Source organism: Diplodia seriata, assembly GCF_021436955.1.
Source record: "Diplodia seriata strain FDS-637 chromosome Unknown scaffold_1, whole genome shotgun sequence".
Taxonomy (NCBI): domain Eukaryota; kingdom Fungi; phylum Ascomycota; class Dothideomycetes; order Botryosphaeriales; family Botryosphaeriaceae; genus Diplodia; species Diplodia seriata.
This window is the reverse complement of record NW_027117308.1, coordinates 3,180,439-3,203,619: the sequence shown is the minus strand read 5'-3', so window position 1 is coordinate 3,203,619 and position 23,181 is coordinate 3,180,439. Positions and strand designations below refer to the sequence as shown.

The 23,181-nt window shown below is 58.9% G+C and overlaps 9 protein-coding genes and 1 non-coding gene across 10 annotated transcripts; 4 read left to right on the top strand and 6 right to left on the bottom strand.

Annotated features, from left to right (window-relative positions):
* Nucleotides 1–1,881: 1,881 nt before the first annotated feature.
* Nucleotides 1,882–3,218, bottom strand: SLS55_000931 (uncharacterized protein; the record flags this gene model as incomplete). The annotated part of the gene is made up of 2 exons (XM_066772436.1): nucleotides 1,882–2,743; nucleotides 2,806–3,218. 2 exons carry the CDS (start codon nucleotides 3,216–3,218, stop codon nucleotides 1,882–1,884), a joined length of 1,275 nt encoding a protein of 424 aa, XP_066637715.1.
* Nucleotides 3,219–3,865: 647 nt separating this feature from the next.
* Nucleotides 3,866–5,854, bottom strand: SLS55_000930 (uncharacterized protein; the record flags this gene model as incomplete). The annotated part of the gene is made up of 1 exon (XM_066772435.1): nucleotides 3,866–5,854. One exon carries the CDS (start codon nucleotides 5,852–5,854, stop codon nucleotides 3,866–3,868), a length of 1,989 nt encoding a protein of 662 aa, XP_066637714.1.
* A 1,341-nt stretch (nucleotides 5,855–7,195) lies between these two features.
* SLS55_000929 (uncharacterized protein) lies at nucleotides 7,196–8,152 on the top strand (the record flags this gene model as incomplete). Its single annotated transcript, XM_066772434.1, has 2 exons — nucleotides 7,196–7,201; nucleotides 7,643–8,152. 2 exons carry the CDS (start codon nucleotides 7,196–7,198, stop codon nucleotides 8,150–8,152), a joined length of 516 nt encoding a protein of 171 aa, XP_066637713.1.
* A 248-nt stretch (nucleotides 8,153–8,400) lies between these two features.
* On the bottom strand, nucleotides 8,401–9,028 carry SLS55_000928 (uncharacterized protein; the record flags this gene model as incomplete). The annotated part of the gene is made up of 2 exons (XM_066772433.1): nucleotides 8,401–8,434; nucleotides 8,487–9,028. 2 exons carry the CDS (start codon nucleotides 9,026–9,028, stop codon nucleotides 8,401–8,403), a joined length of 576 nt encoding a protein of 191 aa, XP_066637712.1.
* A 943-nt stretch (nucleotides 9,029–9,971) lies between these two features.
* On the bottom strand, nucleotides 9,972–10,848 carry MIA40 (Oxidoreductase; the record flags this gene model as incomplete). Its single annotated transcript, XM_066772432.1, has 3 exons — nucleotides 9,972–10,140; nucleotides 10,200–10,572; nucleotides 10,647–10,848. 3 exons carry the CDS (start codon nucleotides 10,846–10,848, stop codon nucleotides 9,972–9,974), a joined length of 744 nt encoding a protein of 247 aa, XP_066637711.1.
* A 347-nt stretch (nucleotides 10,849–11,195) lies between these two features.
* On the top strand, nucleotides 11,196–11,283 carry SLS55_000926. Its single transcript has one exon. It is a non-coding gene; the product is annotated as a tRNA-Gly (tRNA).
* Nucleotides 11,284–13,088: 1,805 nt separating this feature from the next.
* Nucleotides 13,089–14,873, top strand: SLS55_000925 (uncharacterized protein; the record flags this gene model as incomplete). Its single annotated transcript, XM_066772431.1, has 3 exons — nucleotides 13,089–13,230; nucleotides 13,277–13,675; nucleotides 13,744–14,873. The coding sequence occupies 3 exons, from the start codon at nucleotides 13,089–13,091 to the stop codon at nucleotides 14,871–14,873; spliced, it is 1,671 nt and encodes a 556-aa protein (XP_066637710.1).
* An 896-nt stretch (nucleotides 14,874–15,769) lies between these two features.
* Nucleotides 15,770–17,824, bottom strand: SLS55_000924 (uncharacterized protein; the record flags this gene model as incomplete). The annotated part of the gene is made up of 6 exons (XM_066772430.1): nucleotides 15,770–16,343; nucleotides 16,451–16,607; nucleotides 16,933–17,178; nucleotides 17,283–17,301; nucleotides 17,423–17,546; nucleotides 17,667–17,824. The coding sequence occupies 6 exons, from the start codon at nucleotides 17,822–17,824 to the stop codon at nucleotides 15,770–15,772; spliced, it is 1,278 nt and encodes a 425-aa protein (XP_066637709.1).
* A 1,064-nt stretch (nucleotides 17,825–18,888) lies between these two features.
* SLS55_000923 (uncharacterized protein) lies at nucleotides 18,889–20,732 on the bottom strand (the record flags this gene model as incomplete). The annotated part of the gene is made up of 7 exons (XM_066772429.1): nucleotides 18,889–19,042; nucleotides 19,100–19,260; nucleotides 19,317–19,587; nucleotides 19,634–19,747; nucleotides 19,801–19,981; nucleotides 20,030–20,422; nucleotides 20,717–20,732. 7 exons carry the CDS (start codon nucleotides 20,730–20,732, stop codon nucleotides 18,889–18,891), a joined length of 1,290 nt encoding a protein of 429 aa, XP_066637708.1.
* Nucleotides 20,733–21,581: 849 nt separating this feature from the next.
* On the top strand, nucleotides 21,582–22,872 carry END3 (endocytosis defective-related protein; the record flags this gene model as incomplete). The annotated part of the gene is made up of 2 exons (XM_066772428.1): nucleotides 21,582–21,821; nucleotides 21,898–22,872. The coding sequence occupies 2 exons, from the start codon at nucleotides 21,582–21,584 to the stop codon at nucleotides 22,870–22,872; spliced, it is 1,215 nt and encodes a 404-aa protein (XP_066637707.1).
* Between the last annotated feature and the right edge of the window lie 309 nt (nucleotides 22,873–23,181).

Genomic DNA, 23,181 nt, shown 5'->3' with positions numbered 1-23,181 from the left:
GAAAATGAACATTTTCCGACGTTACCTACATGTTTCTATGCGTAATATCTCCTCTCGTCCGGCAGAAAACCCTCCTCACTGCCGAAAGCGTGCCACACTCCGTCCAGATGCTTTCAAGGCGTCTCCCCCATTGGACGCACTGTAGGTGCGCATCCTCCGCCCCCAGTGGTCGATGACATGCGGTAGAGACAGCCAAATTAGAGAGTCCAGCTAGGTGCATCGGGATTCTAGTCATCGGGCGGATCAGCCGGTGTTCTTAGCGTCTCGTTTCCTGCGAGGAAAGCAGGCTTTGAAGGCGTTGGACAGCTTCTCGGCAAGTTTAAAAGGCCGGGTTGGGTCGCTTTCGAGGGGCTCTGCAGACCGCCATCTATAGAACTTGTGGCAGTGGCCGCCTTGAGAGTGCGCTGGTTAGCATCGTCCTCAAAAGGCGATTTGGGAAGACTTGCACGTCACAAGGCCACAGCCGCCAGCCTTTATAACAACATACTTGCAGCGTGGGCAACGCTTGGCGCCGACTCCCTTGAGAGACCGGATCGTCTTGTTTTTGCACTTTTCCGACGAGCTGAACTCGGCGCATGAGTGGCCTCCTTGATACGGCTCGCGACAGACTTGGCAGCTCTCTCTCGCGCAATGGTGGCACTGCACGCGCGGGAAAGCCTCGCAAGTGGTGTCGTGAATCTCCCCTGCGGTACAGTCGGGGTACGGGCAGAAGGAAAAGTCCGGCATTTCCTCCAGGTGCCGCCGGGTGAGGAGTTTGTTGTAGGTCGCTGCAGCTTCAGGCGGGAGGAGAGGTTCCGCCAGATCGAAACTCCATTCGTGTTTGCAGTGCATGCATTGAAGCGGCTCTTCAGGCTTGCTGGCGAGCCTGCCAATCATGTAGCGGCTCGTGCATTTCTTGCAGGTGGCCGTGTTGGAGCAGACTTTGTAGCAGTGACATGGACCCACGGTAAATTCCTCTCGAAGCTTCTTGTAGGCGCAGATATCGCAACGATATTTGATATTGTCCTTTTGAGATAATTGGGCCATGGCTGCTGGGTTTGACTGAGACGTGGAGTTGCGGGAGAAAACAAGTCAAAGGGGAAAGACGTAGCTATGTTGACGAAAAAGAAAACGTTGGGGGTTGAATAATGCTAAACCACGGTAGAAGCTTTGCGGGGAACCACAACGCTACTCCGTTCTCCTTCTAAGCTTCCATATCTTCCTCGGGAAAAGAGGTGGACTTCGTGCCTACCTTTGTCTTGTGAAAGGCACAGCATCAGCACTATTTCCTGTCAGTGACACCACTCTCCACAGCAGCATTGCGCAAGTATGGCTTGTCCACGGTTGGAAAGTATGCCCCGCATGTTTTCAATCACGCAATTACAAGTGACTTCATGGCAGCATCAAAGCAAAAGGTAGATCCAGGTGTTCATTGGAGCAATTGTCGCAAAATCCGATGCAGCTACATTTTCCCTCTTCCCAAACCGGCCTTTTCAACTGAGTCTCCTCGTGGCAACATTGCACGATACAGTCTCAATTAAAGTGGTCACTTTTTCTCAAACCGGCTTTTTGCATCACTATCAATTCGATTACGCGCTATTCCGACGACGGGCTATGGTGTGCCGAGAGAGAAAACATCGCACTTCAACTTCACCGTATACACCGTCCACGCCAACGGCGAAGACTCTACTTCCTACCAATTATTCACCCATCCGCCTTCTCACCACCAAAATAGACTTCTTGTATAGACTTCCTCCCTTCCTTCCCTTTTTTGGTTTTCCTTTTTTCTCTATCCTTCCCTTGACGCCGCCCAACATACAAAACGTGCCATCGACATCGCACCAACCGCCTCCACCCTCCGTCCCCTCAATCACCTCCACAACCACGTACACCTCCCTCCTCCTACCCAAACATCCACCCACTCTCCTCCTCCGCCCCATTATTAACCAAAACCAGCCCCTCCGCCTCCTCCTTCCCCATCCCCTCCCTCCCCACCAACACTCCCCCAACCGCGCCACCAACAACCCACCTCTTCACCTCCTCCGGTCCGTCCTCCTTCGCGGCGCTACTACCCAGGCGATACGCCATCAAGCCAGCGACATGCGGCGTCGCCATACTCGTCCCAGACTTAACAACGTACTGGTTCGCATCTTCGATGCCGGCAGAGACGACCCACACACCAGGAGCATAAACGTCGACGCAGCTGCCAGTATTCGAGAAATCCGCGACTTGGTCGTCATAAGTAGAAGCACCGACAGTGACAACGGGTACAGCCGACCCGCGCCCGCCGAGAGCCGCGGGCGTGACGGTGCAGGCGTCCTTGGCAGAATTCCCAGCAGCGAGCGCAGCATGCACGCCGCCCCTCACCATCTCCGCCACCGCGGCCTCAATCGCCTCCGAGCGCTCCTCAAACCCGAGCGACATGCTCATCACGGACGTCCTGCCCTCCCCTTCACCATGCCTCGCGGCAACCCAATCCAGCCCCGCGAGCAAGGCGTTCGACGGCCCGGGGCCGGCGTCCGACAGCACCTTGACGCCGACGACGTTCGCGGCGCTGGCGACGCCGACGGTGGTGCCGGCGATGGTGGCGGCGCAATGGGTGCCGTGGCCGTGGCCGTCGGTGGTGTTGGCCGGCCAGTACGTGAAGCCCATGGAGGCACGGCCGTCGAATTCGGTGTGGGAGGTGTAGATGCCGGTGTCGAGGACGTATACGTCGATGCCGGCGCCGAGGGGGGTGGAGGCGGAGGGGTAGCGGTATGTGTACCTGGATGTTTATCAGTATGCGGGGGGTTTTTGGAGTGGAGGAGGTGGGAGGGGGCAACTGACGTCCGGTCGAGCGGGAAGTTCCTGCTGTGGATCGTGTCGCGCTGCGAGATGCGCTGCAGGCCCCAGGGGACGCCGTCGCGGGTCTCGGTGTCTTCAGCGACGTTGACCTCGACGACCTCGGCGACGGCGCGGACGTTGGGCATGGCGCTCAGCAGCGTCGCCTCCTGCGGGGTCAGGGCGCCCGAGAAGCCCTTGAAGAGCGTGTTGTTGTATGTGCCGAGGATGTCGTCCATGTGCGAGTTGAGGTTGAGGACGGCCAGGACCGAGGCGATGTCCGCGTCCGGGACCATGACGATGTCGTAATCCCTGGTGTTGCTGCGGCGGCCCTTGGTTGTTGGCGGCTGCGAGTGCGGCGCCGCGAGGACAGTGCCGAGCGCGACGGCGCTGAGGCAAATGAGCGAGGTGAGCTTCATCTTGGACGGCTTCTTCTTCTCCCTTCAGCGAGCTAAAGTGAAGTTCTCGCCGTTGAAGCTGTAGGGGCCGGTGGTACCGAGCCGCTGGCTTTTATACTGCTTTCTGCTCTGCCGATCTCCTGAACCCCTGATGCTCTACGGGTCGGCCCTTCATGGCGTCGATTAGTTGCTTCTAGTGGCGTAAAGCCACGCTCGGGATGTTGCGAGCCGTCTTGGCGGTGGCTGTCCTGGAATCAATTGCTGCGGCAAACCAGGTTGAAGTGTTCTCGTCGGGCTGATATCGTGGTGCAAACACTATATGTGAGAGCATGCAAGATGGCGGGCAGGTGACGATCGATTGGTAGACGTTGGGAGAAGGTGTGCGGCTTGGCCCTTGCCGAGGGTGGAAGGTTGTCAGTGCAGCGATCTAATTTGTGGATCCAGTATATCGCGCCCGATCACTTTCCTGTTTGGGACGAGCACGTTGCGCGCGGTGAACCGGCGGGCGGCCCGAGGTGTAGCGTAACAGCCGTTTCCTGGCCCTCGGGAAGATTGAGGAAGTAGAAGAAGGGGTTTGCTATCAAAAGAAACAGACGGGGAGGGGTTGAATACGACACTTCAGGCCAGCTTCTGAACACCCACCAAGAGGCACGGAACAATAGTCTCTTTCACTCAGCCCCATCCCTCAACACCACATCCCTCACCCACCCCACAAACCCCTCCCCAATCCTCCCCACCGGCGCCTCCACCGCAATGCTCTCCCAAACAAAACTATTCCCCAAGATCCCCATGACCGTCGTAAACTCCATCCGCTCTCCCCCCTTCACATCCAAAAACGTCCGATTCCCGCTGCCCACGAGGCTCACCTCGCTCCACGCGCCCAGCGGCAAGCTATAATTCAGCGCAAACGCATACCCAGCAGCGACCAGCATGACGCTCTCGCTCGACCCGTTCCCAGCGAGCAACGCGGAGCCATCGTCCCCACCGCCGCTGCCGAACAGCGCGCCGCCAGGCGCCTCCGGCCAAACCCCAAACGAAAGCGTATAGTCGCGGCCCTTGCCCTCCACCAGCGGCGTCTGCACGAAGCAGGCGCCGTCCAGCCTCAACGCGCCCGCGCCCTTTGCCGGATCGACAACACCGCAGACGACGTCCACGTCGTCGCCGCCGCCGACAACGACAACGGCGCCGTCGTACCCGTTCCCGCTCGCATCTGGCACCACCGTGCCCGCCACGTTCGCGAAGTCGTACTTCAAAACCGTCTCCGAGACCGAGGGGATACGCCGGTCCAGGTTCTGCGCGGGTACGGCGTCGTGCAGCGGCGCGAAGACGGCGTCATACTCATCCTCAACCAAGTCGCCGCCCCACTGCTTATCGGCGAGGGCGGGCAGGCCGTCGCGCCAGGCGTAATACGCCTCGCTGTACGTGGTGGCGTTGGGGCCGCAGTCGTTCCACAGGGCGGCGACGTGGCCGAGGACGCCGGGGTGATTGCGGGGCGGGTTGTTTGTGGCGTTGTTGGTGTCGAAGACGTGGGGGTCGTATGCACCACCAGTCTGCGGGTCGCCGTGGAAGATGCGGGTGCGGTTGAGGGACTGCGGGTACGAGCCGGACCACTTGTTGACGATGTAGAAGGCGTCGTCGGAGTTGAGGACGGAGTAGTTGCGCGCGAGGTAGTCGCGGAGCGGGTCGTCCTCGAAGAACTCCCAGTGCTGGATCGAGGCTGCGGCGGGAGGGATGTTGTTGGTGTAGGCGGCGGACGGCGGGAAGGTGCCCCAGATGCGGGTCGATTTGGCGGGGGTGGTGGAGCTGCGGATGTAGGCGCTGAGCGCGTTGACGAAGTCGTTGTAGTCGGCGGCCAGCGTGGCGTCGTACTCGTCGGCGCCGATGTGCACGGTTTTGGTGTGGAACCACGGCAGGAATTCGTGCCAAATGGCGCGCACGGTCGGCAGCGTGTCGGGGTGCGAGAGGTTGAGCATGCTGTAGTCGGTGCTGAGGGCCAGCTCGGGCTTCCACTGGGTGATGACGAGGGCGTGGCCGGGGGTTTCGATCTCGGGGATGATGGTGACGCCGCGGGAGGCGCACGTGTGCTGCATCGTCTCGAAGACGTCCCTGGTGTACGACTCGTTCTTGCGCCGGTTGAGCCCGGTCAGCGCAGGCGCGTCCGAGTCGAGCCGGAATGCGGCGTACAGGCTCATCTCGAAGTCGTAGTCGTCCAGGTAGACGCTGCCCATGTTGTCGCTCAGGTGCAGGTGGAACGTGTTTTGCTTGAAGAAGCTGAGGTACGAGCACATGTCCATCAGGAACTCGGGCGGGTAGTAGTGGCGGCCGGCATCCAGCATGACGCCGCGCGTTGCCCACCCTGGAGCATCGACGGCAGAACCGGCGGGGATGGTGCCGTTGTTGAGGACTGCGGCTTGGAGGAGAGTGCGGGTTCCCCACCATGCTCCCAGAGGGCTGGCCCCGCCAATCGTGACGCCATCGCCCGACACCGAGAAGCTGTAGCCCTCGGACGTGTGGCGGCCGGCAGCATCGAGGAAGTCGGTGGTGTTGTCCAATGTCAGGAAGATGGAGCCTGCCTCAGCCGCGGTGCCAGTAGCCAAAGTCAGATTCGCCCCGAGCGTTTTGCTGAAGTCGGTGGCAAACGTCCGGGCGAACTCCATCAAAGTAGGTGGGATGAGCGTTTCTCCATCTTCATTCACCGCATCGACGTGTTTCTCATCGACGACGATGGACCGGAGACTGCCGACCGATAGGGAGCCGTTGGCGGGCTCGAAGGGGACGGTCGGGACCGTCAGGAGCCGCGCAGAGCCTCAAGATTGGCGTCAGCATTGTGGAAGTCAATCGCGTGCCACGGATGCTTACCGGCGGTGACCAATAGGACCAGAGATGCTGCAGTCGGGAGCCGCATTGCAAAGTAGTTGCCGCGGGTAGAGCGGTAGAGGAAGCAGATGGACGGAGTGTTGGCTTTTTAGATGACCCCGACCAATGGGCCAAAGAGCGTTACACTCCAGGTTCCCAATGGTGATGCAACTTCATCGTTGGAATGCTACACTTGTGCGTGTGGAGAGAGGGGATGGAGGTGACGTTGTCGTACGACGACATTATCCCGGGGAGTAGATCCGGTGCTAAGCTGGCATGCGTAAATTAAAAAAACAGGTACCCGGCTTTCGAAGCCAGGAACGGCGTGGGCGGATGCTGAAAAGGTGCAAGCGATGTAACACTCGATGATAAAAGATACGGGTGCCTATCTTGCGGGGTTCTTGCGAAGCGGAAATGATTGACAGGCCGGGAAGTGGGAGATGCAGGGATCACGCACTAACGTCGTTTGAGCAAACCGTAGATAGTCAAAGTGACTAGACTCACTTGAACGACATCTTAGAGTTATCGCACATTACGGAGGAACAATCTTGCTTGATAACCTACCACGGGCTGGCGAGAAACGAATGTACATACAACATGTATTTGGATAAAAGTTAGGGCTTTTGACTGTCTTTTGGGTAATAGCAAGCGCTAACATGTCAGCAGCAAAGCCGCATATACAAAGAAAATCACCAACAATCAGTAGACAAATCCATACCAACTACGAACTAACCATCGCATAGCAAATAAAAACACCTTTTCCAGCAACTTCCAGAAACCACAAACACCATACAATCAACTACATAAGAATCTACCCTCTCTCGCTAACCTCCCCATCTCTAACCTAACCGAGACAGACAACCGACGCCATGAACGCAGAAGCCATGCAAGACGAACAAGACCCATTCCGCGATCCGGACACGTGCGGCTCATCCACCTCCGAAGAGTCCATCTCGTCACCAAGCGACCGAGACTACAGTCCCCCCGACGACGATGACGACGACGAGGAGGAAAACGGGTCGGTCTCGCCCACGCCAGCAGCAAGAGCAGTAGCAAAGAAAGAAGGAGATAACCACAGCAACCCCGACCAGGAGCTCCCATCTTCCGACCATCTCCCTTCCAACCCTCCCACAGCCCCCAGAATGAGGGTGCAGGAGCAGCAGCAAGTGCAAGAGCAAGGAGACCCCCGAGACCGAGGCCGCCGCCGCACCCGCTCCGCCGACGAAGAGCATTTCGCGCAACAACAACAGGAGCAACACCAGCAACAGCAACAGCAACAAGCCGGCCACGCACCCCCTCCCTCCCCTTCCTCCTCCTCCGCTACTAACTCGCCCTACTCGCCCTACCCACACCCCCCTTCCTCCTCACCCCCCCTCCCCCTCCCATCCTCAACCCCCCCACCAACCGTCCACACGCCCCTCGGCCCCATCCACATAACCCTCACGCGCCTACCGACGCCGTCCAAGACCGCACGTCCGACCATCCACATCCGGCTGACGACGATCCGGAGCGGCGTGGCCGCCGAGCAGCAGCAGCAGCAGCAACAATCATCTGTCACCTCCGCCCGCCACGCCCTCCGCGCCCTACAGCGCCACATCATCCGCACTTACCTCGAAGCCTTCGGTCTGGCGTCTCGCTACAGCCTCAGTACCGCCGCCGCCGACCGGGGGTGCTACTACGACGACGCCGCGCCGCCGCGGTTCCGCGTGTACAAGCAAGCGTACACCACCACCACCAGAAACACGGACACGAACGCAAACACGACCACGACGGGCATGAGCATGATCAAAGGCGAATGCGGCATCACGGCCGTGCTGCCGAGCGAGGCGGCGCTGGTGGCCGTCGTGGGGGGTATGATGCTTTCTTTTGGTAATAATTTGGTCACGGGCGGCGGCGGCGGCGGCGGGGAAGGGGACGAGGACGAGGAGAAGGTGCGGATGAGGGGGTTGGTGGTGCGGTGGTGGAACGGGGAGTGGGCGGGGGAGAATCCGGACCTGGCCATCGACGGCGAGGATTTGGGCATGGGGATGGCGTTAGATGTGGATGGGGTGGTGCCGGTGGAGGAGAGAGGGGTTGGGGAGGAGGAGTACTACGAGTAGTGGTGGGGGGAATGGTCGCGTTGGATGGTGGTGGGAAAGTAGTGGCGGGATGGTCACGCGTGGACAAGGAAACGGAAATGGTTCTTGTTGGAGGTGAATAGTGTATTGAAGTGGTATTACAAAATCAAGTGACACGGTTTTGGAGTGTCACTGAGCCTGAACCAGCAAACCCCGGCAACAAGTGGAGAAAAGTCAACAAAGGAAAAAGTCCGCAGAACGCCGCCCGCGTTGGTATCATAAGAAGTCGTCTATTTCTTGGTGGGGTACTTCTCGAACAGGAATCTGATCATGTGTCAGCCAAGGCCAAGGCGAAGGCGGTCAGCCGAACACTTACTTGGAAACGTAGTAATCGGCAACGCCGAAGAGACCCACAACACCGGCCCAAGCGCCGGCAACCTTCCAGTTGAGCTGGCCTGCGTTGTACTTCTTGTAGGCGCCGAGGCCCAGCACGGCGCCGAGAGCGCCGATGGTGACAAAGTTGCCGATAACGACGGGGTTGGCGGCGTTGTCGCGGATGCTCTGGCCGGCCTTGCGCCCCTTGTGCTTGGCCTGCATGTCCTTCTTGAGCTTCTCCGTGGCCTGGCGCTGCAGGGCGTCGATCTCGCGCTCGACGCGGTCGGCCTGCGTGTCGGTCTTTATCGTCTGCGACTCGTAGTCCGAGGGCACCGACGAGATGTGCGGCGAGTCGACATCGATCAGCGACTGGGTGGATTCGTCGGTGTGGGCAACCTGGGGAACGGGCGGGGCGCGTCTGGATTCAGGAGTTAGAGTCGGCGGTTGGACCAGTTCGGCCAGCAGCTCGTCGGTGATGGATATGCGCCGCAACGACGACGGGAACAGGTCCCACGCGACCTGGGGCGACAGAGTGGCAGCCATGGGGCGAAGGAGAGGGGTTTTTCTGCAGCAGGAGAGGCATGCCGCGGCTTGCGTTTGAAACTGAAGGGTTGGACGATCCGCACGGCTGTGCTCTTTGGGCTCGCCTTCAGCCCTACGTTCGCTACCGTGCAATGCGCGCCCGAGGAATCGCGCAATGCCTCTCTGCTGCCCAAACACCGCCCCGTCGTCGCACGGCTTGCTTATCTCTGCGCCGGGTGCGCGCGCGCCTGCTGGTGCAACAAAGGTGGAAAAGAGCAAGACTTACGCCTGCAACACAATTAGCTTTTGCGCGTCCAGCAGCACCGGCAATGGGCGTGACTTACATCTTCAGCGGACTGCGAAGGGCCGCTAGCAGCAACATCGGCGTACGACATGATTTCGTGGGTGTGGAGGGTGCGGAGTGGGTGGGGTGGTGGTGTAGAGATGCAGGTGCACAGTCGCAGATGCACAGGAGCACGGTGGGAGCTGGCTGGAGATGGCGAGGAGACTGGTGAGCTTGACGCGTGATGGAGAGAGTCACACGATGGACGAGGGTTTAAGAGGAAGTGCAGGTTCGCATGGCTTGCAGCTTCAAGTGGCTAGCTCGCAACGCCTACGTCATCGCTTGGCGCAGAACCCGTTGCCGCCCGGGAAGGCCTCGAAAGAATCCCACCAGCAACGTCACAGCTCAGATCCAGCCCGTTCGCACGCCCCGCTCCGCCATGTCTGTGCACGCAAACTTTCCCCAGACTTCTCTCGTGATCCGCTGGGAACCCAGTCCAATTGCACTCCCGCTTTTGCCCGCTCTACATGCGCCAGATGCTCCCGCTCGTCTTCTATTATACATGGTCCCCTGCAGCACGAGTCTGGAGCTCTCGGTGCCCCACCCGCGCCATGAGTGTGGTGTTTTCCGCCTATCCTGCTCTCTATCAGAATGCATCTCTCAATACAGTAGTCACACATCTTAGCTCTCCGCCGCCGGCCTCGGCGCTTCAACCGCCTTGGCCGACGGCTCCGCAAGGTCCTGGGCCACGGCGGCATCCACGCCCTCGGCGGCCGGGCCGTCCTCGTCGTCGCCGTCCAGCTCCTCGCCATAGATTTCCGGGTATTGCCTGAAGCAGTCCTGCATGCCCCTGTAGCCAGCGTCAGCCAATCACTCCGAATACCACCGCGTGTTTTCCTTGCCACGTACTTGAACTTGTCGATGCAGTCCATGCCCTTGGGTTCCTCCTTGGAGAAGACGAAGCAGCTGAAGGCCGCCTTGAACTGCTCGCCGCAGGGCCCGTGTGCCATGCCGCCCAGGCACGGGCAGTCCCAGTTGATCTCGCCCGTCTCGGGGTTGAAGGCGCCCTGCTGGTCAGCCTCGGCCTCGAGCTGCTCGGGCGACGACGCGTCGGCTTGTGATGCGGCGGCTTCTGCGGCGGCGGCTTCTTTGGCGGCGGCCTTGCGCGCGGCCTCGGCCTCGACGCGCTTCCTGCGCTCCGCGGCGACGGATTCGAGCGTGGGCAGATCCTCCTTGTCAACGGCGGTGGCTACTGCGGCGGCGGCGGCGTGCGGCGTGACGACTGTGTGGCGGAGCTGGTCAATGGCTTGTTGTCGGCGTGTGGGGAGGCGCTAGCTCGGGGGGTGTTGTGCGTACAAGTCTCAGGCTCGTCGGCGAAGGCTTTGCTCGTGTTGTAGTAGTAGATGGCGGCGCCGGCGAGACCCCAGCGGGCGGCAGAGCTCTTCCAGCTGCGCGACTTCTGCGTGGGCGGCGCGGTGCTGACGAGTCTGCGTTGAGCGGGAGCTCTGACGACCGACGAGGCTTGGCGCACGGCGGCGCGCGATGCTGGGCGGAACATGGTGGGCGGAAGGGAATTGGGAGAGAAAGGAAAGGGTCGGGGTTACGGGCGATGGACAGGCTGCTGCTGGGCAATTGACGTCGACGACGCGCTGCTGGGACTTTTCCGTTTTGTCAGCGGGCGAAAGCCGCAATCTTCCGATCGCCCGCCGTTCCTGCAGCGGCCAAACAGCCACTCCCGGTCCAGCCTTTTTGCCATCACCACTGTCATCACCGCCCTCGCTTCGAATCCGCTCGTGTCGCGTCCATCTCGCATCACCCTGTTAGAGGTCATCATCATACGTCACCAACAGCGCGTCACATACCTCACATCATATTCTTTCTCAATCAAATTTCATTCATCATTGAGCGCCGATGGTGTAATGGTTAGCATTAATGCCTTCCAAGCTTCAAAGCGAGTAAGCATTAGATTCGGGTTCAATTCCCGATCGGCGCAATTTCCTTTTTATTTTTTGCCTTTTGCCATTTGCATCTCTATCGTCGCATCTACCGTCTTCATCTTGTAGGTTCGTTCGAAACACACTTTTTCGGTAGACGCCTGGGATCATTCTTTTGTTGGGGAAAGAAAGACAAGCGGCAGACTGTATTGCTGAAATTGTAATTGTCAAAGAGCCCAGATCTGGTGGTGGTTAACCGGGAAGAGCTGAGTTATGCCTACTGCCGCTAAAGGAGAAAAGATAGCCACACCTACTGATCACAGTGCCGCGACTCTCATGTTGCACCAGAGTGAGCAGCTTATAAGCCCTCATGGATTATGCAGATGGAGATGCCGTGTAAGGGGTAGGTAAAGGACGAGTAGCAACGCTTAGGGCAGGCTGACGATTAAGTTAACAGGTCCAATAAGGTTCGCTCTTCTAGAGCATCCATTTTGGGACTATTATATGTCAACAAGCGCTGCCGCGAGGCCGCTTTTTTAGGGTACTTTGTGCTATACGATAGCCTTTACCCCAGCCTTAATGTAGTGAGTTCCGCCTTCTAGACGAGCTTTGCATACTACTTCTTACTACGTTGCTTAACCTCGCAACCCTTAAGCGCGCCAATGAAGCTAAAGTGTTTCTCGATTTTCTGCGAACACACATTGTGAAGGTCGACCATTAGCGGCCAGAATCAATCTACCCGCCTATGGAAGACTCTTCCAGGCGTTCTTAAACCTAAAGCTGCGCTGTCCCTCCTTCACATACTCCTCAGCGGCATATTTACAGCGCTCGCCGCCGAGTAGAACCGCTACGACCTCCGGCCACGGCGCAGCACACCATGTGCTTCATACAAGTGCCGTGCAGGATATGGGTGCCGGGAATGGCCGCTCGCACTCTACTGCAGTGGTTTGTTCATCTCGCAGGCCACCTTCCTCGCCAAAACCGAGGTGGCAGATGATCAAGTGGGCGACACCAGGATTACGTCTCTTATCAATGCCTAGATCATTGCTTCAATTACCCACGTGTGAAGAGTGTAACACTCTCCACAGAGCACGAAAAACTGGAATATCTTGCAAACCAAAGTGTTGAATCGCACCACGCTTTTCCGTACCCGAGACGGGAAAGAGGAAGGGAAAGCGACAAGGGGCACTCCGTGTGGGAACTACCGTGCTGCTCCATGCGCTCGTGTTTTCTTTCTCCAAAAATCGCCATCCAGACAATGCGCGGGTTTCTTGAGACGGCCTCGGCCGTTCCGCACCTACGCTCGGATATCGGATTGCCTCGGGTTGATTCGTTTTCCCTGCACGGAACGTGCATACACGATTGGAACGGAGTGGGCACTGATGGTTCTCGTTCTCTCAATGCCTGCTGTCACGACGACAGTGGCCTGCCATTTGACGTTGTACTTGATAAGTGCTTGATCGACCCCTTGAAGTCGCATCCGCGTATCGTGCTCCGACACGGTAGGGCTGCAACAGGCGCTTGTGCTTTAAAATGCCCGACCCCGATCTAATTTAAGAAGACTGCAGCGGCGAAGGTTGAAACAAGGCTAGCCTGCGGTCGAGAAGAGAGCCGCACAGCCGTGCGCGCAGCCGATGTTACCCTTGACATGGCACCAGCCAATCATGCGCCTCCGAAATACGAGAACACTATACTTGCACTTGTATGGCTCCATACCGAAACCTCCTTCCCGAATCTTAAGTGCGAATGCTGGACGGTCGTATTGAGTTTAAAACCCCATAGCGCGCCATGGACTATCTTTGTGCTTTTCAGTATCGACAGTCGCTCGCTTTGCAACTCTTCTTCCAATATTCCGCTCGTTAAAATGAAGACTGTTGCTCTCGCGGGGCTCGGCCTGCTCCAGGCCCTACCATCTACTGCCGAGTACGTCTGGCCGTCGAAATACGATTACTTGGAGGATTTGCGGTACCTGCAGACGGGCTACATCCGTAATGGTTTCATTGACGGTACGTACGCGCACAACTCAGTGACTTCCCAACTAACACGCCACAGGTGTGAATCCTTGCTCGTTCTCTTCAGCCGGAGCAGGCCGTCAAACAGCAGCAGAATGGGTGCGCACTGCCTACCACGACATGTCCACCCACGACGCCGCCACCGGCACCGGCGGGCTGGACGCCTCCATCATGTTCGAGACGGAGCGTGACGAGAACGTCGGCGATGCCTTCAACGGCACCTTCGGATTCACCAACAACTACTACAACATCCGCGCCTCGGCCGCCGACCTCATCGCCCTCTCCACCGTCATCGCCGTGGGCAACTGCGGCGGACCAAAGATCCCTTTCCGCGTGGGTCGCATCGATGCCACTGAAGCCGGACCGACGGGCGTCCCCAAGCCGGACCAAGACATCGACACGCACACCCAGATCTTCGCCAAGGCAGGCTTCAACACCAGTAAGACCCTCTCCCAGCCCCAAACCCAGAAAGAAAGAAAAAACACTAACATCACCCTCCCCCTCCAGGCGACATGATCGCCATGGTCGCCTGCGGCCACAGCCTAGGCGGCGTCCACGGCAAAGACTTCCCCGAAATCACGCTCAACTCGTCCGAAACCAACTTCGTCCACTTCGAAACAGACCCCCACTTCGAGAGCTTCGACAACGCCGTCGTGACCGAGTACCTCGACGGCAGCACCACCAACCCGCTCGCAGTCGGCACCAACGCGACCACCAACAGCGACGCCCGCGTCTTCGCCGCCGACAACAACGCCACCATGCACACCCTCGCCGACCCCGCCACCTTCCAATCCACCTGCGCCGACATCCTCGCCCGCATGATCGACACCGTGCCCGCGACCAACCCCGCCCTCGAAGACACCTTCGCCACCGTCCCCATCGCGATCAAGCCGTACATCGACGCCCTCGCGCTGGTCAACGCGACGCACATCTCCCTCACCGGCCGCATCCGCGTGCACGCCGCCGCCGACGCGTACGCCGACCAAACCGTGCACCTGACGTACGTCCCGGCGCGCGACACTGCCTCCAACGACAACAGCACGTTGAACACCACCATCGCCACGACCCGCGCCACGTTCCAGCTCGGCACGAGCTCCGGGCTGCCGTCGCGCGCGCAAGACGAATTGTTCGCGTGGCACGAGTTCGCCGCCGTGCTGCCGGCGGCGAATGGGATCCGCGGGTTTAACGTTACGGTGGTGCGGGGGAGCACGGGGGAGGCGGTGACGTATGATAATGCTGGTACTGGTGGCTACGCGGTCGATGATGGTGTTATGTATCTTCCAAAACGCTCGTGTGCGGCGGAGGTGGCGGGGCAGGATGCGGCGAGGGATATGACGATTAAGGTGGCGGTACGGAAGGATGTGATTGGAGATGAGAAGGTCGCGGTCGAGGTGGTGAAGAAGGTGGCGAGGCAGGGCGTGAGGGTGCCGGCGTTGGTGGTTGAGAGGTGGGAGGAGGCTGAGGGTGGGGCCGGGAGGGTGGACGAGGGCGAGTGGGTTGTTGTGGAGGTTGGGGGGAGGTTGGAGGGGGATAGTTTGAGCACCACGTTTGATGTTGTTGTTGGGGAGAGGAAGGTCGAGTTTCAGAAGACGGGGCCGTTGCTGGATCAGGCGTGTGGCGCCGCCGCGACGGTTTGAGGCAGGCGAGGAGGATAGATACCCATTAGAGGAGTTAGAGGGGGAGTTTTACTTATCCTTTTTGAGTTAATATGGATTTCTTGAACGAGATTGATGCGTCGAGGTTGTTGCGCTTTACTTACGTAGGCTATTGGAATTCAAGTTTGAGCGCTCTAATAAGAGTCTTGACAACTGCATTCTGACAGAGTCTTTGAGTGAGGTGTGACTGATGACTGTGCCTTCTCTGAGAAGAAGTGGAACAACTGGTTCATGACAAGAGTCAAGACAACTCAGTGTAGTGACCCATCGACGAATGCCGTCCAAGTGGGGCCACATCTCTACAGTATTCCACGCCAACTACCTGCTGGACTTGATCCCAAAATGTATCTGTGTGCAATGGCAGACTAGACCTCATGTCACGTCGCAGTCGTTGGAACTTTGCCAGTTTCGGCGTCCTCGCCGCAGTTGTTGATGCCGCTACAACGGCCAACCTACGCCTTCCCGCCAGAGCAATTCCGGGCCAGTGGTCAGACTGTACGAGTAAATTCGGATTGAGCGTTCAACTAACCCATGTAAGAAGGATGCAGCGTGTCGGTAAGATGTACGTGTGAAAGCTCGATTTCTGTGCAGCCTGATGTTCCACCAGGTCGCGTCCCACTTGAACGAGGACCATCCTTTGATGGGTTGAGTCGGCTGGAGCTCCCCGACAGCAACTGATCCGGGACGTGTAATGCTGATCATGACTGCGCAGAAGGGTATTTGCATTCGCTCTCTAAAAGAAATAAGAAAAAACCCCGCCAGAAGCTTACAAAGTAATAAAGAGACACCCATTCTTCCCCTCAGCCTCCCCCAACCTCCCATAGCGCGCGGTCCTCAGACTGCATCGAATTTCCATTAGCAAAACCACATTCCCCGTCTCAGAAGGGATCAATCAACAACGCCCTTACATACCTCCAGTAGTAATTCCCGGTGCACCAAGTCCTGCAACCGTCGATGAACCACTGCAACTCCTTCGTCAGATGGTCGTCGAGAAGCCGGCCGTTGCCGTAGCGCAGCATCAGTTTCCGGGCCAGGTCGTCGACCTCGCCGACGGTTCGGACGAACATGGCGACGGCGCGGTCAGTCGCGGCTTGCATGCGGTCGGATCCGCTCGGCGCCGCGGCGTACCAGATCGGGATGGCGTTTGCGATGGACTCTCCGGCCTGCGTTCGGGATGTCTTTTGTGTCAGTGACGCCTTACCCATCGATGCGATGCGCTTCGTGGTAGAACGGGATGATTGGTTACGCACGAGCTCCTTCTTTGCCGAGAAAACGTCGTTGACGCTGGGACAGCAGCTGGTCAGTTCCGATTCTCCGAGTTCTCTCCTGTGACGGGCGGGGTGTTGTTGGACTACTGACAGTGAAACGTTGGTGTTCGTGAGAGTCCACAACTTCTTCATATCGGGGTCGTCGAAGACCTGCTTCGGGAGTCCGCTGGCGTCTGCGAGGTACCTGTCGGGGGCTTTTCGTCAGCACGAGCCCAAGCGGACGGAACTTCCCCCCTCTCCAAGCCGACAGACAGCGCTTCCAAACTACACCGGCAGGGGCGGTGCACTTACTCGACCATAGCAAGACACACCTCGACGGCGCTGGCGCCGTCGCGGAACTTCCAATACTCCTCGGGCGACGGGATACCGCCGGCGAGCCGCGAACACTGCTCTTCCCTCGTCATGCCGAGGTAGAAGATGACGTTGTCGAGAAGGCGGTGCCTTTGTTCTGCGAGAAGCGAAAAGCAACACACTGCGTTAGTCAAAGTCCCGCTCATGGTATCCGAGGTGGCACACCACACGCAAGCAGGCGAACAGAAGAATTGGACGCGGCCCTCTCAGGTCTCCTATCGGCGACGCTTTCATAGGTAGTTGAATCCAAGATCGGGACGTGGATGCGAGTATTATACGGTGTCCGGATGTTGGATTCAACTCCCTACAAGCACGTTGCCAACGTCTTTGGGGGGAGGGGAAGATGCGGGTACGTAGGCGACGCGATTGCTCTGCCACCTGCTGTCGTGGCTCTCTATCTGTCTCTTTTTTGCAGTACTGACCAAGATTGTATGCGGCCTGGATCTCGCGGCCGAGCATGGCGAAGCTCTGGATGATGTGGCTGTATCCGGTATCATTGACGCCGGACTTGGGCTGCTGGCGTTGTTCGTCGACGTCGTCGTCGTCTTCGTTGGCATCGTCGGCATCGGCAAGCCCGAGGCATCTGCGGACGAAGTCGACGAGTTCGGCGCGGTACCGGTTGGACGTCTCGAGGTCGTCGACCATGGTTCCGCTTTCCATGTCGAGCTCTGTTTGGCCGAGGAAGACGGGTCAGCACAAAAGAAGTGGTCTGACAACCCCCCGCCCACGCCGACGGTTCTCCGGGATGATGTGTGTATCGTAGGTAACTCACCGTCATCTACGATGAAGATCTTTCGATCCCGGTAACAATAGCACATTGCGTCAACAACATGTTCCACGTCCCAACAGAGCGGAACAGCACAGCGGTCTGGATCAAGGACCAACCATGACGAGACGGAGACGGCAACATACCCAGATATTCAGCAACGCCGCGATCCTCAAGCGATCATAGCTCGCGAAGGGGTAGACGCAGGCGCCCAGCAGCCCGATGTCAGCAATCTTGAACGCCTTGCGCAGCTTCTCCGACGGGATGGCGCTGAGAAAGATCAATCCTGGTTAGCAGCAGTTCCACCGTGCCGGGATATGTTTGGACACACGGTGCAATGGGCACACACTGTCCCTCTCTCTCTCCACATCCTCGCTGTTGGTTGCTCACCTGTCAAGCCAATCGTTCACGTCCTGCCTCAGCCGGTCGAGTCCCGGGTTCACTGCCTGAGGCCAGTGGCTGCAGTACTGCCACAGGTCCGGAAGCACGAGGGTCTGGCCTCGAACCTCGGAGAGCAGCTCCTGTCTGGTGGAGAGGAGGCCGGGCATGGTTTCCTCGTCGGCTTCGACTTGGGTAGATGGATGGATAGGGAAAGAGTTGCCGGTACACGCGGGAATAAGGGTTGGGGGGAGCGAGAATCAAAGAAGTGATGGATGGGCCTTGCAAAGCAGCAAAAGAGAGAGCAACCCGGCCAGCCCTCCATCGACTCAAGCTCACTTATACCGAGAACCATGTCCCATACGCCGCAATGGCATTGTGCGGCGCAGCAGCGACAATGCTGATTCACTTCTACCTGACTGATGCCGCAGCATTGATCGGCGCCGAATGGCCTGACTGAATGACTGACTGACTGACTGACGGGCAAGAAGTGGCCAGTAATAACTCCACAGCACACCTCGCGAAAGCATGAGTTCCTTCGGTTAGCCGCGCCCCACGTGGGTTTAGCTCGAGCCATCCCTTCTTCCGCGCGGCTAGCTCGCTTGTGCGGTATAGGGGGGAGGGGAACGCGGTCTGACCGTTGGCAGAAGCTTTACCATACTAGTCGAAACGGGAAACCTGCTAATAGCCGAGCACTGCTGCTGTGCCACGCGAGCGGGTGCGTGCCAGAAGTTTGGATCTTGGGGCCTTATTTAAGCGGTGGGCAGCATTGGGTGATAGTAGGCTAGAACATCTGTTGCTGCAAAGGGGCAAGTGAGCGGTGGGGCCCCCCACACTGCGAACGGCGCAGTTGCATAGGACATGACTCCGACGCTGGCGCACGGACGGGACTGTGAAGAAACATATCCATATATGAGTTTTCTCTCGGCGAAAAGGCGGCTTGGGAGGAGATAAGGAGCAACGTTCAAGAGGAAAAGAAGTCAAGGCCGGGGCGGTGAACACCCCTGTATCTCATTTGCCCATCGGCGATTCAGTATAAGCTCTCGGACGTTGGTGGCGACATTGGATTACCCTTCCTTAGCCCTGGCTGTATTGGATGCCTATTTCTCGGGGTGGTTCGATGTCAAAGCTTCCGATCTGAAAGCCTTACCGGGTAAAAGGACGCCCACATGGCATGGTCGTACCGATCGACACCGGTACATGGACGTCAGGCTGACTACACCGACCCCCTTGCTCATATCGGCTGAACTTTCACCCTCATCGCCGGCTTCTTCCAGAGCACATGCATTTCCACTTCCCGGTGCCAGTCGAGTGTCGGATCTACCAGGGTGAGGTCGTACTTGAACAGCATCTTGGATAGAACGGTGCGAAGTTCCAGAAGACCAAGCCTGCGTGCATTATGCGTCAGTGACGGGGCTCTTTTCCTATGCCACGACAACACTTACGCTCTTCCGATGCAAACGCGCGAGCCCAGCGAGAACGGTTGGCTGGCGTCTAAGCAATCTCGGTTATCTGGCGAGAGCCACCTCTGCGGGTCGAACTTCCATGGATCGGCGAAGTTGGACTCGGAAAACGTGGCTGCAAGGGGGTGGGTCGACACAACCGTCTATTGATACTGTGAGTAACCATGGCCAAGGCGAAGTAATAAACAGGGATACATACGCCGTGGGGGAGGAATTGCCCGTCAACTGTGTCACCTCCCGGAGGAACTATTCGGGGAAGACCAAGGGGCACGGGCGGACAAATCCGCAAGGCTTCTTGGCAGACGGCGTGCAGATAACGGAGCTTGGCGGTGCTGGTCGAATTGATAGCATCGTAGCTGTCGAAGGAGTTCCGAACTTCCCGCTGGAGTTCTTCCATGAGAGCCGGGTCCTTGCAGAGGTAAAAGACTATCACCGCCAACGTCGTAGCGGTGGTCTCACTTCCAGCAATGCTGTGTGCCATTAGTCAGAGCACAGTTTCGCTTTGGCTCGACTTACACAAAATCGGAAGAGTGAGCGGCCAGCTCGATTTCAGACATCTGCTTCTGGCCTTCGCCGCCCTCCAAGAGACATGTGACGAAGTCTTTGCGGCCCGTATCTTGTGCGAGCCTCCTGTTGCTGATATGAGACCTAACGCCCGCACGTACACCCATTGCTCAACTTACTTCTTGATAAGTTCCACCGTGAATGCTTGATGCTCCCTCGCGGAAGCAAGAAGCTTTTCGACGGCGTCGCTGTTCAGCGTCATCAACGCCTTGCCAATCCAAGGAAACCGGCCAAAAGTGTCAGCCAACATGAACTGGCCCATGCTCCCAATGACAGCCTCAATCCAGCTGTTCGTCTTTCCTACAGCCCGTCAGCCAAGTCTCCCCGGGTCGATTCCAAGGCACCTACCAGACTCAATGCCTCCAAAAGACTGACCAAAGGCCAAGTCTCCGATAATGTCCAAAGTGAGCAGGTGGAACCAGCGGGTAAGATCGATGCCGTCCTTAGCCGATCCCAGCTCCCCAACTCGGGCGATAAAGGCGTCGACGTGCCCGCCGATGATGGCCTCCTGCTCACGCAAGGACCGCTCGGTAAAGGCGCTGGCGAGGTATTTCCGCATCACGGCGTGCTTTGCGGGATCGCACTCGCTTGCAATGGATTGCGCCATGTCGGCGAACATGTTTCCATCGTAGAAGGGCGCTTTGACGAAGGGGCTGTGTCCTTTGCGTTGGCCGTAGATGTCCTTCCACGATTGGGCCGTGTTGAAGGAGAGCTCATTGGGGGCGATGCGGACGATGGGGCCTACGGCGGACAGTGAGCTTTGGTGGCCGTGTTGTCTTGTATAGACTGACCGTATTTTTCGTGCAGCTTTAGGAGGCGGTAGGGCTGTCTGCCGCTCAGATAGTCGATGGAATATGGAAGCTGGAGGGTCTGTTTAGTCACTCCTGACTCGGTGCAGGGGGCACTGGACCAACATTGGTGATTGCTGCCAAACGCGGTCCGGGATATTTTGCAAGGGGATGAAACCACAGCCTGTGAATGGCCAAGCCAAGGTAGAGAATAAGGACCTGTCGATCTTAAGATGAGCTGTGGGACCCCAGATGATGTTCATCTGTTCGTTCTTACAGCAAGTGCAGTCACAAGCAACAGGCGAGGAGCTGAGCCGAGTGCAACAGAGGGTGAGTCCATGATGACAGATTCTGGATGAGAAAAGACATGACTTCTCAAACAAGGTGTGTGGTTATTTATGTTGCGCGGCAAGGCGGGAGTCTCCACTCTGGCGAGTAAGGATTTCTGGCAGTGAATTGGGCTATTGGCATTGGTCCGCATGAGGGCGGATATGGGGGCACGGTGTCGCATACGACTCGCGGCCGGGTTGGCAAGGGTGAGCAGTCTTCACACCGTGCCGCAGGGAGTGGAGCTGCCGCGGTCAATCTTTACCACTGCTGCGCCGACGGTGAGGCGCGGGCCGGATCACCACTGCGGGTGGACCTCTTGACTAAGGGTGCAGCGACTCGTAAGGTAACGCCATCTGCAGCGCTGCGGCGAGGGTCACCTCAGCTTCCCACAGTTCGCCTAGGCTTGCGGGGGCGTCGAAGCCGTCGTGCAGACGCGATTGCTGGCATTCTGAGTCGTCCCGCTCGGTAGTGTTGCTGTAGCCTTGAACGAGCCGGTCTCGGACGGGGTGTCTCGTGCCGGGCGCCGTTCGCTCGGGGCTTGCTCAGCATGTTGTGGATGACCACGGATGCATGTCGTCGCGGATGCAGTTGATCGGGCGGAGCGAGGGCGGAGGTGAGCAGGGAGCGGAGCGGCGCGGGTTGGGGACGCGGAGGCGGCGGGGAGGGGAGAGCTTGGCACATCTCATCGGGCAGCTCGGGGGGCTGCCAGCTACCCTCAATCACCGCCATCGATCCCCGACACACCCACACCCACCCCCGCCGCCGACCGCACACCCCGAGCCATGGCAGCCAAGCGGATAGAACAATGGGAGGTCGAGCGCTACTGGGAGATCTTCGCCTCGCTGGCCCAGGGCGGCTCCCACCTCGACGGCCAGCAGGCCGCCTCCGTGCTCAAGAACAGCCAGCTGCGCGACGACCAGCTGGAGAAGATCTGGGACCTGGCCGACGTCGACAACGATGGCCGCCTGGACTTTGAGGAGTTCTGCGTCGCCATGCGCCTGATCTTCGACCTCGTCAACGGCGTACGTCCCGACTCCGCTCGTCCCGACTCCGCTTCGGGCACCAAGCTGTGAGGGAGGCTAACCACGCCGCGCGCAGGAGTACAACGACGTCCCGCAGACCCTCCCCGACTGGCTCGTCCCCGAGTCCAAGGCCCACCTGGTGCAGGCCACGCGCGCCATCTCGGGCGGCCAGCCCGAGTTCGAGCGCGTCGACGACGACGACGACACCCCCGGCCTGAAGGACGGCTTCGACTGGTACATGTCGCCGGGCGACAAGCTCAAGTACGAGGAGATCTACTCGGCCAACAAGGACCACCGCGGCGACGTGAACTTCGAGACACTAGAGCCACTATACGATTCGCTCGACGTGCCCGACACCGACGTGCGCAGCGCCTGGAACCTGGTCAACGCCCGCGGCCACGAGGGCATCGGCAAGGACGCTTGCCTCGCCTTCCTGCACATCCTCAACATGCGCCACGAAGGGTTCCGCATCCCGCGCTTCGTGCCGCCCAGCCTGCGCGCCAGCTTTGAGAAGGGCAACATCGAGTACAACCTCGATCGCGTGGCGAGCCCGGGCGCCAAGAGCCGGTGGGCCGTCGACCGCGACGAGGGCACGACGGCCGGGCGCAAGGCGCGCTTCGGCGACGCCTACCTCAGCCGGCTGGGCGTGGGCGACCGCGGCCGCTACCTGCCCAAGGGCACCGACTTCGGCGCGGCCAAGACGACCGAGGACTGGGAGGAGGTGCGGCTGAAGAAGCAGCTGCGCGACCTCGACGACAAGCTGGCCAACGTCGAGCAGACGATGAAGGCAAAGGGCCGCGACACGCGCGAGGACAGCAAGCCCGCCCTGGTCAAGCGCGAGCTCGAGCAGCTGCTCGAGTACAAGCGCCGCCAGCTGCGCGACCTCGAGCTGGGCGAGGGCCAGGCCAAGGAGGGCGCCGGCCTGAAGGGCATGCAGGACGAGATCCAGTCGGTGCGCGAGCAGGTCGACGGCCTGGAGTCGCATCTGCGCACGCGCGAGGAGGCGCTGGAGGACCTGAAGAGGCAGATAGAAGACGAGAAGCGGAGTTGATTTCGGTATTCAGGCAGGTAAAGACTGTATAGGGCATAATCGGCGTTAATTCTACATCTTCACACCCCGGCTTTGAGCGTTTGTAGTTCGGTGGTGGCTGCGGGCCGGTACACGCCAGAGATCCATAGACCGTAACACCACCGCCTGAGGAGCACAGGAGGATCAGGAACGGCGCAGCATGGCCTCGCAGCTAGCAAGCGGCCTCTCCCAATAGGAAGCGTCAGGGACTCGATGCGGCTTGTGGATCCACGCGCGCTCGATCGCCAAGCCCGCCGCTCGCTTATCTCTTTGGCGTCGCGTCTCCCGCCA